At 37.4% G+C, this 13610-nt stretch overlaps 1 protein-coding gene across 1 annotated transcript in view; it reads left to right on the top strand.

Moving 5' to 3' along the window:
- The window catches only part of LOC126251307 (intermembrane lipid transfer protein VPS13D), a 520493-nt gene that overhangs the window by 340375 nt on the left and 166508 nt on the right, over positions 1-13610 (top strand). Inside the window, 4 exon segments of the mRNA XM_049951633.1 lie at positions 884-1037; positions 7591-7792; positions 7875-8079; positions 9605-9784. Of these exon segments, the coding sequence (XP_049807590.1) occupies positions 884-1037; positions 7591-7792; positions 7875-8079; positions 9605-9784 (741 nt within the window).

Raw genomic sequence — 13610 nt, 5'->3', positions numbered from 1 at the left:
ATTCATATAGTATTGCAGCCATTGTCAAAACAAAATCAGTTGACAAGACATATGTAGACAGTTCACTATTGCACTGAAACTGTGCTGAATTCAGATATTATAATGTATTCATGTTTCTCATAAATAATACATACATCAATGGGTTCTTGTTGGAAATATGCGTTCCTCGACAGCTTTCTGGTCTACAGTGAGTGATTGAGTTTTTCTGATGACTGTTGTTAAATTTGCAATAATAATAAATCAATATATATATATACTGTGGTTAAGTAAATGTGTACCTCATTTTCATAGTAACTGTGTGCTTTACTCTGCTGTGCTGTTCTTTCCGGTTCTGATAGAGTGCTCTTTGGGTACACAGCACCAATGGAAATCTAACAGTAATAATGACCTTCAACATATGGTATTATTTCCTTATTGGAGAACAACTGCAAATATGTAAGGAACAAAGACATCTTGAGAATGTTAAACATGCAGAAAGTCAGATTTTTGCACAGCAGTAATAAAAAAATATAAAAAAATTCTGTTACATGTGACAAATCTAATTGTTAACTGAAACTGACTGTACTGACATTGCAGGAATGTTTAGTTCAAAAGTGCTTCATTGTCTCTGTAAGCACAAACTTTGAATTATCAGGCTACAAGTACAAAAGTTCCTATGTATTTTTCTTATTCCTGCTAAAGAAAATAAAACTTTGCAACTGAAAACCTGAGTCATAACTGTGAATTCTTATGGTAACCATTCTGATATTACTTCTAAATATGTTACATACCTGTTGCTATTTAAAGTTAGAGAAGATAAAAGGTTTCTGTATGTTGTGTGATGTTGTGTGTTATTGCCTTACTAACATTCAGTTAGTAAACTAAAAAATGTTTTAATTTTCAGTACTTGGATGTACCAGAGGCCAGGATTGTGTTTGAAGTAACATTAGAAGGGTCTGCCAAGAAATTAGTGACTGTGAGGTCAGCTCTAGTGTTATCAAACAAGCTTCATGAAGCAGTTGAGGTGAAGCTAGAAAACAGTTCACTGGAACCAGGAGGTAACTCACATATTTGCAGAGTTTCATCTTATTCTTTATGTGGAATATCACATGTTGGTGTAGAGCACCCCTTCAAGAAGGAACGGTTCATCACTTTCTCTTCCAAGACTAATAGTCACAGTGGAAATATAAAATTTAAATAAAAAATTGTTGTGATAGAAGTTTAAACACTTGTAAGGCAGAATAAATGGACCTAGTTAGGAATCGGCTTGTGTTCTCAAAACTGACAACTTTGCTATCATCAGTTAGTAGTTTTATGTTCCCAGAATTATTTATTACATGATATATAAGATTCTCACGATGGGGAACTTTACTTGGTAATTTGTTAGTTGCATGACAATTACAGCAAGAAATTTTTTGTATATAATACAAGACAGAATTACAGGGAGGTGGTGGTTGTTAATATATAGTTCACACATATCTTTGTTTCTATTAAGAAGTCCACAGGAAGACAGCTATTACTATAGGATACTGTTCAACAATTTCTTTAACGGTTGACTTCTCGAGACCACTGTCACTCTTAGGTGACATCAGTGTCCCTCATTTCTGCAGCATGAACACACGTTGGTATGTCCATCACTTACACTGTTGTCAATCACAGTACTTGGCAGCCACAGTGATATATGAGGCATAGTCTCACCTGAAGGGGGAGAATAATGTATGTACAAGTACTTTCAGGGATATTTAAGGAGAAAATTCTGTTGTTGTAGATGTGAAATAATTATGAGAATGATGAGAATTGAGCACATTGACTGAAGTTGATAATCCTAAAGATCTTGAATGTCTTGGTCATTTGTCGAAGATTTTGGCTTATCACAAGTGAGGGTATGTGTCTTGCACCAAGTAGAAATTGTGTCCATGTTGAATTTATAGTGCCAGTAATACTTTGTGTTGATTCGCATATACCCTAGTTTGAGTTCTTTTGAAACATAACATAAGCATTACTACACATCGTAATATGTAGGGGCAGTCATGACTGCATCATGACTGTTGCAGCTAGGACATCTGTTTTGCAAGCAAATGTTGAACTCTTTGTTTGCAAGTCTGTTATTATAATGAAAAGCTGACACCTCTGTTTTGTGCACAGAGGGGAAAATTTTCCACTTTTAGATGTACTCTCCCATCAGGGCTTGATTGTCTGGGAGAATACCCTGGACATATTGCTGTAGCTTTGTCGTCAGTGTATCATAACTTCATTGATTGTGTGCTGGGCATCTCAGAGCTGGAGAGTACCAGGGTTAGTAAAGAGTTGTATAGAATACTTACACAGTAAAACAACATTTTTACATTCCCGCATTTTATGTTTCCTACTTTTTATGTTCATTTTTATCAGTCATGAGAGAAGTCCTATTCTCTCAATGCAGTGTCCACATTTTGTGTTTCCTTTTTATGTTATCTCGACCTTTAACATTGATTTTCATACAGATTTCTGCAAGAAGTTCATTGCATTCCTACTCGAACTCAGCCTTGCAACACAGCAGAAAACACAGACTATACACATGGCCACCTATATTATAGGTTTGCAGGATTCGGAAGGGTGGGAAAGTATGCTGAGTCATTGCCTTAATGATGATCATGATCTGACGATTGTGACACTGGCAGCAACCTTCCTTCTGCTTATTGTGTTGTATTACAACAGCTTTAATTTAATTTCACAGTCATTTATACAAATAAACACTGCTTTTGGAGATGGCCATCTCTATAATGAGCTCTCATGAATCATTGTTACTTCTTCGTGAAATACAGTAATCCGTACTAGGTGCGCAGTCTTAGGGTGGTATGACATGATGTCAGATGTAAAACTTCCTCTTCAAGATGCTCCTTACGATGACAACAAAATCTTCTCACCAAAGGTGTCACTGGTGTAGTGACCTCATTGTTGGCAGCAAGCTTTAGATTTTGTGCCTATTGTTCTCTGTTTACGAAGACTGCAAGCTTTAGTTTTTTAACCTATATTGTGTTACAAGTTTTATAGTGGTTATCAGTAACAAGTCTCACATTTGAACATGAATATCTTCTTAATGTGGTTTCATGGAATTCTTTTGCTTCCACATTTTGTTTACACAATTGGACATAATGAGAATGAAGAGGGAAACCTACACACACGTTTGTGCATGTCTGCCATCAGCGACTGCCTTTGTGATTGATTTTTCTATTCTGTAGAGAGACAAGTAGAGCGAATTGCTATTAGAAAGAAACAAGAACAATTAATTATTTCAGATCTTTTTCAATAGGCAAAATTTAAATTATTTTAATTTTTCATTTCAAACAATATAAAGAGAACAACAGTAAGAGTAATTTATCCATTTTCGCTTGTTGTGTTCCCTATGCTTTCAGGTATTAATTATACCCAACATTGTTGTACTTCAGCTTAATGCCAAAATCATGATAATAATATAAAATAAAGAAGTTTTTACAAACAAACGGTGGAAATATCATTCAACCATGTAGACTGCTTTCCCATCAGGCACAGTTGCTGTGTGCAGTCTGTCCTCAGCGGCCAGAGAAAGTGGTCATATTTGTGAGAGTTGTGCTTGTGTGAATGTCTGTGTGTTTTCTACTTTAGAAGAAGACCTTTTGACTGAAAGCAAAATGTGAAGCAATGTTCTTGTTGTACCTGTCTGCAACACATAATCTCCTCTGTGTGATGAGTGGCTGTTTATCCTTTTTATATTATTGTCAGAATACAACTAAATTGCTCTTACCGATGAACTGTGTAAATTCAGTATACATTGTCACTACCACAAGTTAACAATTGATAAACCATAACATCACTAAGTCTCTGTCTATGTTGAAGGATAATAAGTTCCATTGAAGGAATCGCGAAGATCAGAGTCACTGAACTAGCTACGGTCAGGATAATAAATCGTAAATCCAAACGAGTGGCACTTAATGATTTAAATTCAAAGTCTGTTAGGTTGTATAGTGACGATGAGTACTGAGCACTGTTAATAGTCCAAGTGCCACACACGAGTACCAGTCTTGGAGCACCAAGTCCAAGGTTGGTCGGAGGATGTGAAGTTCTTGGTTGACATCTCGCAGCTTGTAGTGGAGGCAGTAGTGGCTGCAGTGAGGTGTCTACCAGATTGGACGCCTGCTGGCATCGGGAGGTGTATATTGTGGAGGTCTTTCTGCATTTGAATTGCTTGCAGTGGCTCAGTGAACTGAAGTGACAGAGAATAGCTCATTGGATGACTAAACACCTTGCAGAGTGATATCTGCTCGATGCCTGGAGAGTATGTGGTTGGTGTAGGCAATGTACTACTCATGATCATGGCACTGTTGTCTGCAAAGTACATGCCCCTGGGCTCTATCCTGGCACCTCATGTGGGGAAGCTGGTGCCAAGTGTTTCTATGAAGCTGGCAGGAGTTCTACTTAAAACCAGACAGGTGTGTTTTGAACACAGTCCAGCTCATTCTTGGTTACACGCTATGCCTGAAGTACTGTTAACATTGGGGTCTGCTACAAGTGTGTCCCCTGTGGAGCTGGACCGTCACTAATGACCTTGATGTGGATGGGACATTAAACCCAATCTTCCTTTCTTTCTTCCTTCCATCCTTTCCTGTGCATCTGACGAAATGTTGACCATGTTTGTAATGCGGGTAGCCATGGTCACAGGTGAAACAAGACTTATTTTGAATTCAGTTGGCTGATTGTTGTTTTGCCATACTTTTGATAACCTTAATACTTTTCTTGATTTTACGTGACTTTTCTTCCAATTCCACTAACCTCTCTTTGGAGCTTAAGCAGTTTACTGCTCCTAAAGACATTGTGGTAGAAGCAGTGTGGTGTCTTAAGGTACATGTTATGTATTTTACTGTATAAAGACTGTTCTTTATTTTTACACTATATTCTAATAAACATTCAGATGTATGTATGCTAAATATCTCCTTAAAAGCAAAGTAAAAGTTTTCTTATGGAACTGACTGTGAGAAATAAAAAGGTGTGCTTTGCTGTTAAAATGTGCAGTTTTAATTTCTTTCTCACTGTCAGTGGTAGGATTGTAGGATTATGAAGTTTCAATGATTCAGATTCTGCAGTAGTATTCTAATCATAAGATGATAATTCATAAAAATTACATTCCTGTTTTCTGTGAAACTGATGATGAGGAAGCAAGCAATACAACACAGTGGTGTGTGTGTGTGTGTGTGTGTGTGTGTGTGTATAGAATTTTCAATGGGCTTGTTATGTTGTTGCTATGATTCGTTAGCTGCACTATGACCTTAGGAACTGTGGAATTTGTTACAACCAGGGTCTTTAATTCATTATTAATGAAAGGAAGTTATTGATAATTCAGGTATTTCATTAATTCAGCTTGGAACTTTTGTGTGTGTTCCAAGAGTGGCTTCATGCATGTCACTCTTTGTAAAAGAGATTAGATGTCTTTTGTGTATATCTATCTTTATTGATAACAATTATTGTGAAACCCTCTTCTGCTTTGTCTGCTAAGGTGTTGTCATTTTGGAGTTTGTTATTGATGAACTGGAGCATGTTTATTTCAAAATTATTTGTTAATGTTCCTTCATACCTTTGTATTTTTGTATAGATTTGTTAGCCTTGTGACCTAGCACTGTTTTGTCAGCATTATTAAGTTGTAAAACATCTGTTGTTATTTTTAATGAGCATGTGATGTTATTTATGTTGCTGTAATTCACATTTGGTTTTAAATTGTTTTTTACTGTTAATTAGTAGTGCCATTTCATTCTCAGTGGACTACAAAGGAATTATATTTGCATCTCTGGGATGCAGTTTGTAGATGGCACCAGTCTTCATTTTATTGTTAATCGTTTGCTGAAGCAGATGCATTCTTTTCTCGAGTCATGAAGCTATCTTTAATATGAGCTATGTATCTTATCTAGGAATTTGGTATACAGTTTGAGAGGTACAACAGAAGTGAAGGAACTGGAATGTTACTTCCTTTAGTTTCAGATAGGAACAATAGGTTTGCCAATTCAGATGTTCTGTTGTTTTATTCAGTTGTTCTTTTTCACATTTTATTTAGAGTTTTTCACTTAGCAGTATGTGCTTAGGTTCAGCTTGCTAAAAATATATGTGAGAAATTAATCAATCACTGTGTGCAAAAGTGCCACATTATTCGTAGAATCGAGTGTGTGCTGATTGTGCGCGAGTCACACTCCAACAGTAAACCGCTGCTTGAAAGTTCTGCACCATTCTGGTCATTTATCTACACTACTCAGAACCTCAGTATAAGATGTATTGTACTTGTCCAAATCAAAATAGATTATGCTTCATTGCATTGTGCCAGTGACCTAAGCTGCAGCTAAGTCATTTAGTTAAAAACTGACTTACTGTTGTGACAAGAATCAATATTTTGTATAAGCAATGATTCCTTTATCTTGTGTCAGAGTGTATGTTGTATCAAACCTCATAAAGGTTCACAACTATGTGCCAAACTTGGATTAGAACACAGATGTTATCATTATACAGGTTATCAACAGAGTTATCCATGCATGCATTCTATCTGTGGAAGGCAATACTTCTCTCCTACTTTTCCAATTCCCAAAACCGAGCGAGGTGGCGCAGTGGTTAGACACTGGACTCGCATTTGGGAGGATGACGGTTCAATCCCGCGTCCGGCCATCCTGATTTAAGTTTTCCGTGATTTCCCTAAATCGCTCCAGGCAAATGCCGGGATGGTTCCTTCCCTAATCCGATGAGACCGATGACCTCGCTGTCTGGTCTCCTTCCCCAAACAAACCAACCAATTCCCAAATGCAAAATGTAGTTGCTCAAGACCTTGAAACACAAATTGAGAGCATAAAAGAAATCATTGACGTGAAACGCTTTCTTTTGTATCCCACTGCTACCACAAGGAGCAGGACAGTCTCACATTGTGGACTATTATAACAATAACTCAGATTGGATGATAGATTTCTTTTCTTATTTGGATGTGTTGACTGTAGACGAACTATGAAATTGTCAGAAGTCTCAGTATGGCTTTTGTGAATTCAGATCGTAGGCATTTATCTTCAAAACATCATTCAAGACTTAGTGCTTAACTTTCCAAACTACATATTAATTGAGCAGTAATACACGTACTTCCACTTCATTGCTGACGAGAACTTTGAGAATTGTGTGTAGTTCATTCTGCTGCTTCTTAAATTTAGTAAAAAACAGATAATTACATTGCTTATTAGCTTCTCATTAGAAGTCCAATATTATCAAAATGTTTTAACTACTTATAACCTGTGGTGACATATTGTTTGTCACACACTGATAGTGCGAGAAGTCAATGTGACTGATAGTGAGTTTGTTTTGATCTGAGAACTGCAGTGTGGTTCCTGTCTGTGACAACGTCATGTGTTTTGTATATATCTCATGTAGTCATATTTGGATAAAGTCTTTTGTGTTGTTAATGTTTATCTGTCTGTTGTAGTTGGGTTAAGTGGGTAACTACAATACAAACAACAATTTTTACAAATAGACTTGAATAGCATTTATTTATCATTGGGTTCCTCTTCACCATGCAGGAACCAAAATAATATTGATTTCCATATAGTCACACTGCTTCATAATAGTTTTATTTTACAGAAGCTGTGAAGTTTTTGCGAGTACCTGCATCTACTGCCATGCCTATACCTCTCGCTCATGTCATGTCACAGCTTTGGATACGTCCTGTTGATCAACGTTACTTATATTGCACTCGTCCAATCATATGGAATCATGTGAGCAAACCAGGGGAAGTTGTTACAGAACATCGGCAGTGTCTCAGTAGCAGAGATCTTTGTTACAGGTTGGTATTCAAAAACATAATGACATTTTGAATAGTATTTGTAGATGGTATTCTTAACCACTTGTAATTTTCTTTGTAACAGATTTTGTGTGGCAGTGCATCGGGACAATTATCCTGTTGAAAAACCACTGGCAAGAAGTACATGGTTGCAACCAGGGCATACTATAACATTGTTCAGCCCTCTCTGCATAACCAACTTACTGCCATATGACCTTCACTTCAGTGTGTCAAAAGACCAAAACTTTGAGGGACATGTTCGTCCAGCAGAGTCGTTCAGTTTACATCAGGTACAGGATGATGATTTTTTGACTTTCAAAAGAGTTGCTGATGTTCAAGAATAATATTCAGGAAGTTTCAATGAAACTAAATAACCTCAAATTTTTAAGATGTATGCAGTGTGGTTAACAGAATGCATATGTATTAATCCCCTGCCAAGAGGAAAACACTATTTTTGTGCATACTGTTCTAATGATGAACAAAGTCATCTTCATCTGGTGCAGCAGGTACTGATCTCGAACGTACTCTTGCTGTAGTGGCTTCTTACAGTCTGGTTTGAGCCCATCAGGGAGTGCATTTAAGTCGCTATTTGCAACATGTTACAAACAGATTAGCTGTTCAATTGTCAACCTGCAGTCATCAACCCAGGCATATTCTCCATTTCTAATGACATTATTACTGACAGTACGTTATAACTTAAACCTCCTTACTTCCTTGTAAGCAGACTACCAGATAAAATTGAGATGAATTTTGCTTTAGTCTGATGTACTAAATTGCTAGATTTCTAAACATATTTTATGTTGTTGTGAGAGTTTTTTTTATTTATTTTTGTGCTTGGTGTGTATATATTTTACAGTTTATTACTTACCTGAGACAGAATGTGGTGTTCACAGGAAGTCCACATATACTGTTCTGCTACTAGCACTACAGGAGTGATCTAGTCATTTCTTCTCTATGACTCGTGGTCTGGTTGTTGCCATTGTGGTATGTGACTATGGATCCAAATTTTATCATATGAGGTTATGTATGGGAAAATCCTTTTGTCCTTATTTTAAGCTAAACCTCTTTAAACAAAAGGTGTGAATAATATTTTTGTGATCTTCATTAGAGTGATGAGCCAGTTTACACAAGGGTTCTTGTAATAGTGTTCATTCTAGGCAAAATGTGTTTAGCATTATTTGTGTTACTGAGGCAAGTTTTGAGTGTAATAGCCATCATAGGGATCGATAAAAGCTTGAATGGTACATCTATTTGCTTGTGTATTTCTTCATGGTTTCTGTTTAATTAATTCATAACATAATGGTTGAGTGGTTTTTGTTCTCGCATTCTGCCATTGTTTTTAATTACTGGATAGTTTTGACAAGAGCTTCCTGTGTCCATGCCAGTAGCTTTTAAAGTTCAGTGTAAGACCTGTTCACAATGTGAGATATTCTGATTTAATCCACTCATGTTGAAGGTTCACACAGTATTTGTCCCCCTTTCCACTAAACTTGATTGATGTGTGTGCATGTGTGTGTGTTTTACAAAGCTTGAAAGTCCTAATAATTGCATTAAACCTCCATTTCCATTTTTAGTGTTTGCAGTCCAAAGTTCATAAATCAGATTTGCATGTATTTCTTCATGGGGAAGCTTGAGGTTTTTGCAACCTTAATTTTTCCATATAGGTATCAGAACAGGATAAAACACTTTCAAATTTTTTTAACAGTTCATTCATTAAATCACTAAGCTGTAGGAAAATATGCTCCTTTTATAGAGGTCAAAATGTTTTGCATATATATATATATATATATATAGCCAAAATCTCTTCATTTACAGGTAGACACAGAGGCTGCAGTGGAAATAAATTTCAGGTTGGAAAACTTTCCAGGAATTGGTACATTGTTAATTCCATCAGGAAGTAGCTCTTTTAGTGGACGTGTTCGGGTTCAGGACCTCCAAGGGCGAAGACTGTATCTTCAGATTTCAGTGAATGTACGAAGAGGTACAGGATACAAGGTACGTCACAGAATCAGATCCTTATATTTATAATCAGCATGAATATTTGCTGTCACAGTATACCACCTTGACATTCCTTGTCCCTTATTACCTTTTTTCATTGTCATTGGAAGCATGGTAGTGACTGAAGAAAACATTAGCAGTGCAGATTCTCTAAGCTCTGTGAATAAACATTTATTGTTGCACTGAAACTTCCAGGATGAAAGCAAAAAACAAAAATCATTATGATCTCGACATTCAGTACAATTCAACCATAATCAGGGGAAGACTTTTTTTTTGTATTGTGTCTGTATTATTAGGCAACATTATACATATGATACATAAACACAGAATACTACACTGCACAAATGCAAATCAAATGTGAAATGGGAGACAAAGTGGGGCTTTATATATGTATTGAGAAGAATCTTGTTGAAGACCTCAGTTGTCTTGTGTTTCATAGGTGTTTTTTTCCTCCTCCTCCTCCTTTTCCTCAGAGTGTTCTCTGGTTGTTCAGCTAAATGTTTGTATGTTCCATGTAAAATGTTCAAATAACTTCTATTTTCTATTTTGTAAATAATTAAATGATTATTACTTATACTACTGTGATGTGCTTATTTTCCCTAAAGGAAAAGGTTGTTTTCACGTCCATTATTGTGGTCTTTGTATTGACTTTCCAACTCATTTGATGTAAAGCATCTTATGACACTTCTTAGGGAAAGTAGCTTCTGTGCTGTAACATTCGTTACGCCCAAGTTGAATAAATAACCCAATTCTTGCACCGAAAAAGCAGTCAACAAAAGACAAAGCATCAGTTTAGTAATATAAAAAATTTTCTATCTCAATTGTTAAGTATCTTTCTAATAACTAATTTCAGTGCCTTATGCACCATCATCAGGTATAAAATGCTTGGCTATGAATCACATGTTAGTGTGTAATGCAGTACCATAAGCAATAGTTGGCTGCTTATGATACTGCAGTTAAATTTTTCCTGCCTGGAAGAACATACATGGACAGCACACATTTTAGTTATGCGTGGTGTGAGCTATATAAAATACATCTTTATTAACCTATCCACAATTCAACTGTGTATAAGTGCATCAGTAATGTTATGTATCATCGTTGAGGATTCATCTGCAAATGTGGTAGTGAAAGTCATAGCTGTTTTCTCTTGTGGCACAATGAAGTGTACAACCAAAATACCTTTGACTCTCCCCCATTAGTATCAGATCTGGAAAATAAACACACAACCATAGATAATGACAACTTTTGAAATCCAGAAATCATCTTAGACATTTCCATATGTATTTAGGGAGCATGATAGCTCTCTTGGGGATGAAAAGTATTGCTCAGGGAAAAGAAATGTGGTTGATCTACTATCTGAATGGTGTGTGAGAAATGGTCTTAATCTGTTGCCTTGCAAAACACCTGTATTTTATCAAAAGTGCCAAATGTGCCCAATGTATACCATACAGTTTGGGTCATTTAGCTTTATCGGTTGACAATCAGCAAAGGTACTGGGGCTTCATTTGAACACCAGATGATTCTGAGCCAGATAAGTTGATTGTATTGCTACCAAAACAGGACTAACTCTGAATGTCTCATGTGCCACAAGGTGTATGGTGTGGGGAACCTAACATGACACATCATCTCATATTACAGGCTATTATGCTCTGCAGTGGACTACAGAAATCTTCTTTTTGGAAACACCACACAATACATGCTTCAGAGATAGTGGTTACTGTACTGTCATCCCAGTGAAAGAATTCCTACCCCAGTCAGACAATATGAGCAACCTATTACCCACATCCAACTTTGTATGTCAACTTCTTTTTTTGTCAGTTCATACACCAACTTGATTAATGCCAGATAAATGCACCCTCGAGATCTCACCAAATTTGAAGCAGTCCAAATATAACCAAAGTCCACACAGTAGATGAGCTCACAGATTCACATACAGCAAGTCATATAAATGAGTAAGTAGTAAAAATGCAACTGAGAATTGGCAGTAGCAGGTAATGTTTCATGGCTTGAAGGTAACCAGTGGGTAGGCCCAAGCAATAAGTGGTTGCAGTGCCGATGAGAGGTACACAAAAATATTCCTGAGGCACCATTGGGAGGTTGCTGTGTGTTGTCATCCGAGTCTGCGTTAGATGTCATCTGTTTGTCTGTTGGGGATTTTAGATCTCTCCTTCCTGTAAATAGCTTGTATGGTGGTAGTAGCTCAGTTTGTGATGGGACTGCCATAGAAGGGAGAATTCATAGAAGGGGTTAAATTTGGCATACTTTGGGACTTTTTGAGGTGAATTGGCTGCCATTCTCAAGATGTTGGTGGTGACAGGTGATGGACTGGGCTAGAGGCTTACCAAGGTGATCAGCCACTGGAGCTAGTGAGGTGGCTTCCATTGCCAGAGGCTGTGTTTGACTTCCATGGGAGCCTGTCATTGTATTACTGTTGATAAGTTGTAAGGCAGTGTTGCCTCCAGAAGCAAGAAGTGTTGCTGGAGCTTAACTACTGCATTCTGGATTGTGAACAACGCTGGCAGCATTAGGTTGTTGGACTTCCATGGATACAGCTTGTTGGGAAGACAAATCAGCTGCCCACACATCATGATGACAGTAAAGATGTTTTGACCCTGTTAGCTTACCTTGATGCTCAGTGTCTTCCGTGGTATGCACCTTCAGATGTGGGCTCTGAGCATACAGCTCATTTAGGAGTGAGGATGATGCCGTGACTTGAGTCTGTGGTTATGACTTATGCAAGTCTAGCAACTTCTGGCATGCTTGCCATGAATTAGTTTTCCTGGGCTGTGGTTCTGGAGAGAATGGAGATCGTAGTGGTATTAGGACATAATCAAGGAGTCTTCCATGGAGGTGGAACTTGGGACGTGCCTCATTTGTACTAGCTGGGAGGCCCCTCTGGCCATCCATTCGAGCGCACTTCATTATCAGTTGAAGCAGCAAGTCACCTGGACAATTTGATACAGTGTAATCAGAAAACTATGAAGTTTATTTTGCAGACCATATGTCTCAGAGCAGATTGTGTAATGATAAATTCTGCGAAAAAGTTTGCAGTGCTGTAACTTGTTGGGTCTTTCTAGCAAAAAGGTGTGTGGATCAAACAGAGCAGAGAGTGGTTAGTCATGTGTTTTCGGGTGTACATCAGAGTTCAACAACTTACACAGTCATCAAAATATTGTGGATAAACCAAACAAAGTAAAATACTGGATAAAATAAAGACAATCTGACGAAAAGTATACAATGTAGTACCATATAGAGGAGGTGTGTCTCAGACAGGCACTGCAGAAAGACTGCTATACATTTGAGCTTTTGACCAAAAGGGCTTCTTCCAAAGTAGAAAATGCATACACATTCACGCAAGCACAACTCACACCCACATGACTACTTACTGCCTCTGGCCACTGAGGCCTAAGAGTCTGCCTTCAGTGCCCAGAGATAATGGCCATGTGTGTGTGAGTTGTGCTTGCATGAATGTATGTGTGTTTTCTATTTTAGAAGAACACTTCTTGGCCAAAAGCCCAGATGTATAGCAGTCTTTTTATTGTGTCTGTCGGTGACTTAACATCTCCTCTAAATGGAGAGTAGCAGTGTATCCTGGTCATAATATTGTCATTATTATGCACAAAATTTTTTCAGCAACTTGCCTCTGCATACAGAAGCACATCATTAGTCAGTCAAGTTACGAAAACATGGGCGATTAAAACAAAGGGTAGTTTGTGTTCAGTGATAAGATGAAACTAAACTCCATAAAAATAGATGCGGAATTTCTTAATGCAAACATAATCAAAGGTGCCTCGCCAGTGTGTGAATAGCTAGCTTGTGCCAC

This window comes from Schistocerca nitens, chromosome 4, assembly GCF_023898315.1.
Source record: "Schistocerca nitens isolate TAMUIC-IGC-003100 chromosome 4, iqSchNite1.1, whole genome shotgun sequence".
In the NCBI taxonomy this organism is placed as follows: domain Eukaryota; kingdom Metazoa; phylum Arthropoda; class Insecta; order Orthoptera; family Acrididae; genus Schistocerca; species Schistocerca nitens.
The sequence above is the reverse complement of the archived record's forward strand: the minus strand, read 5'-3'. Positions and strand labels throughout refer to the sequence as shown.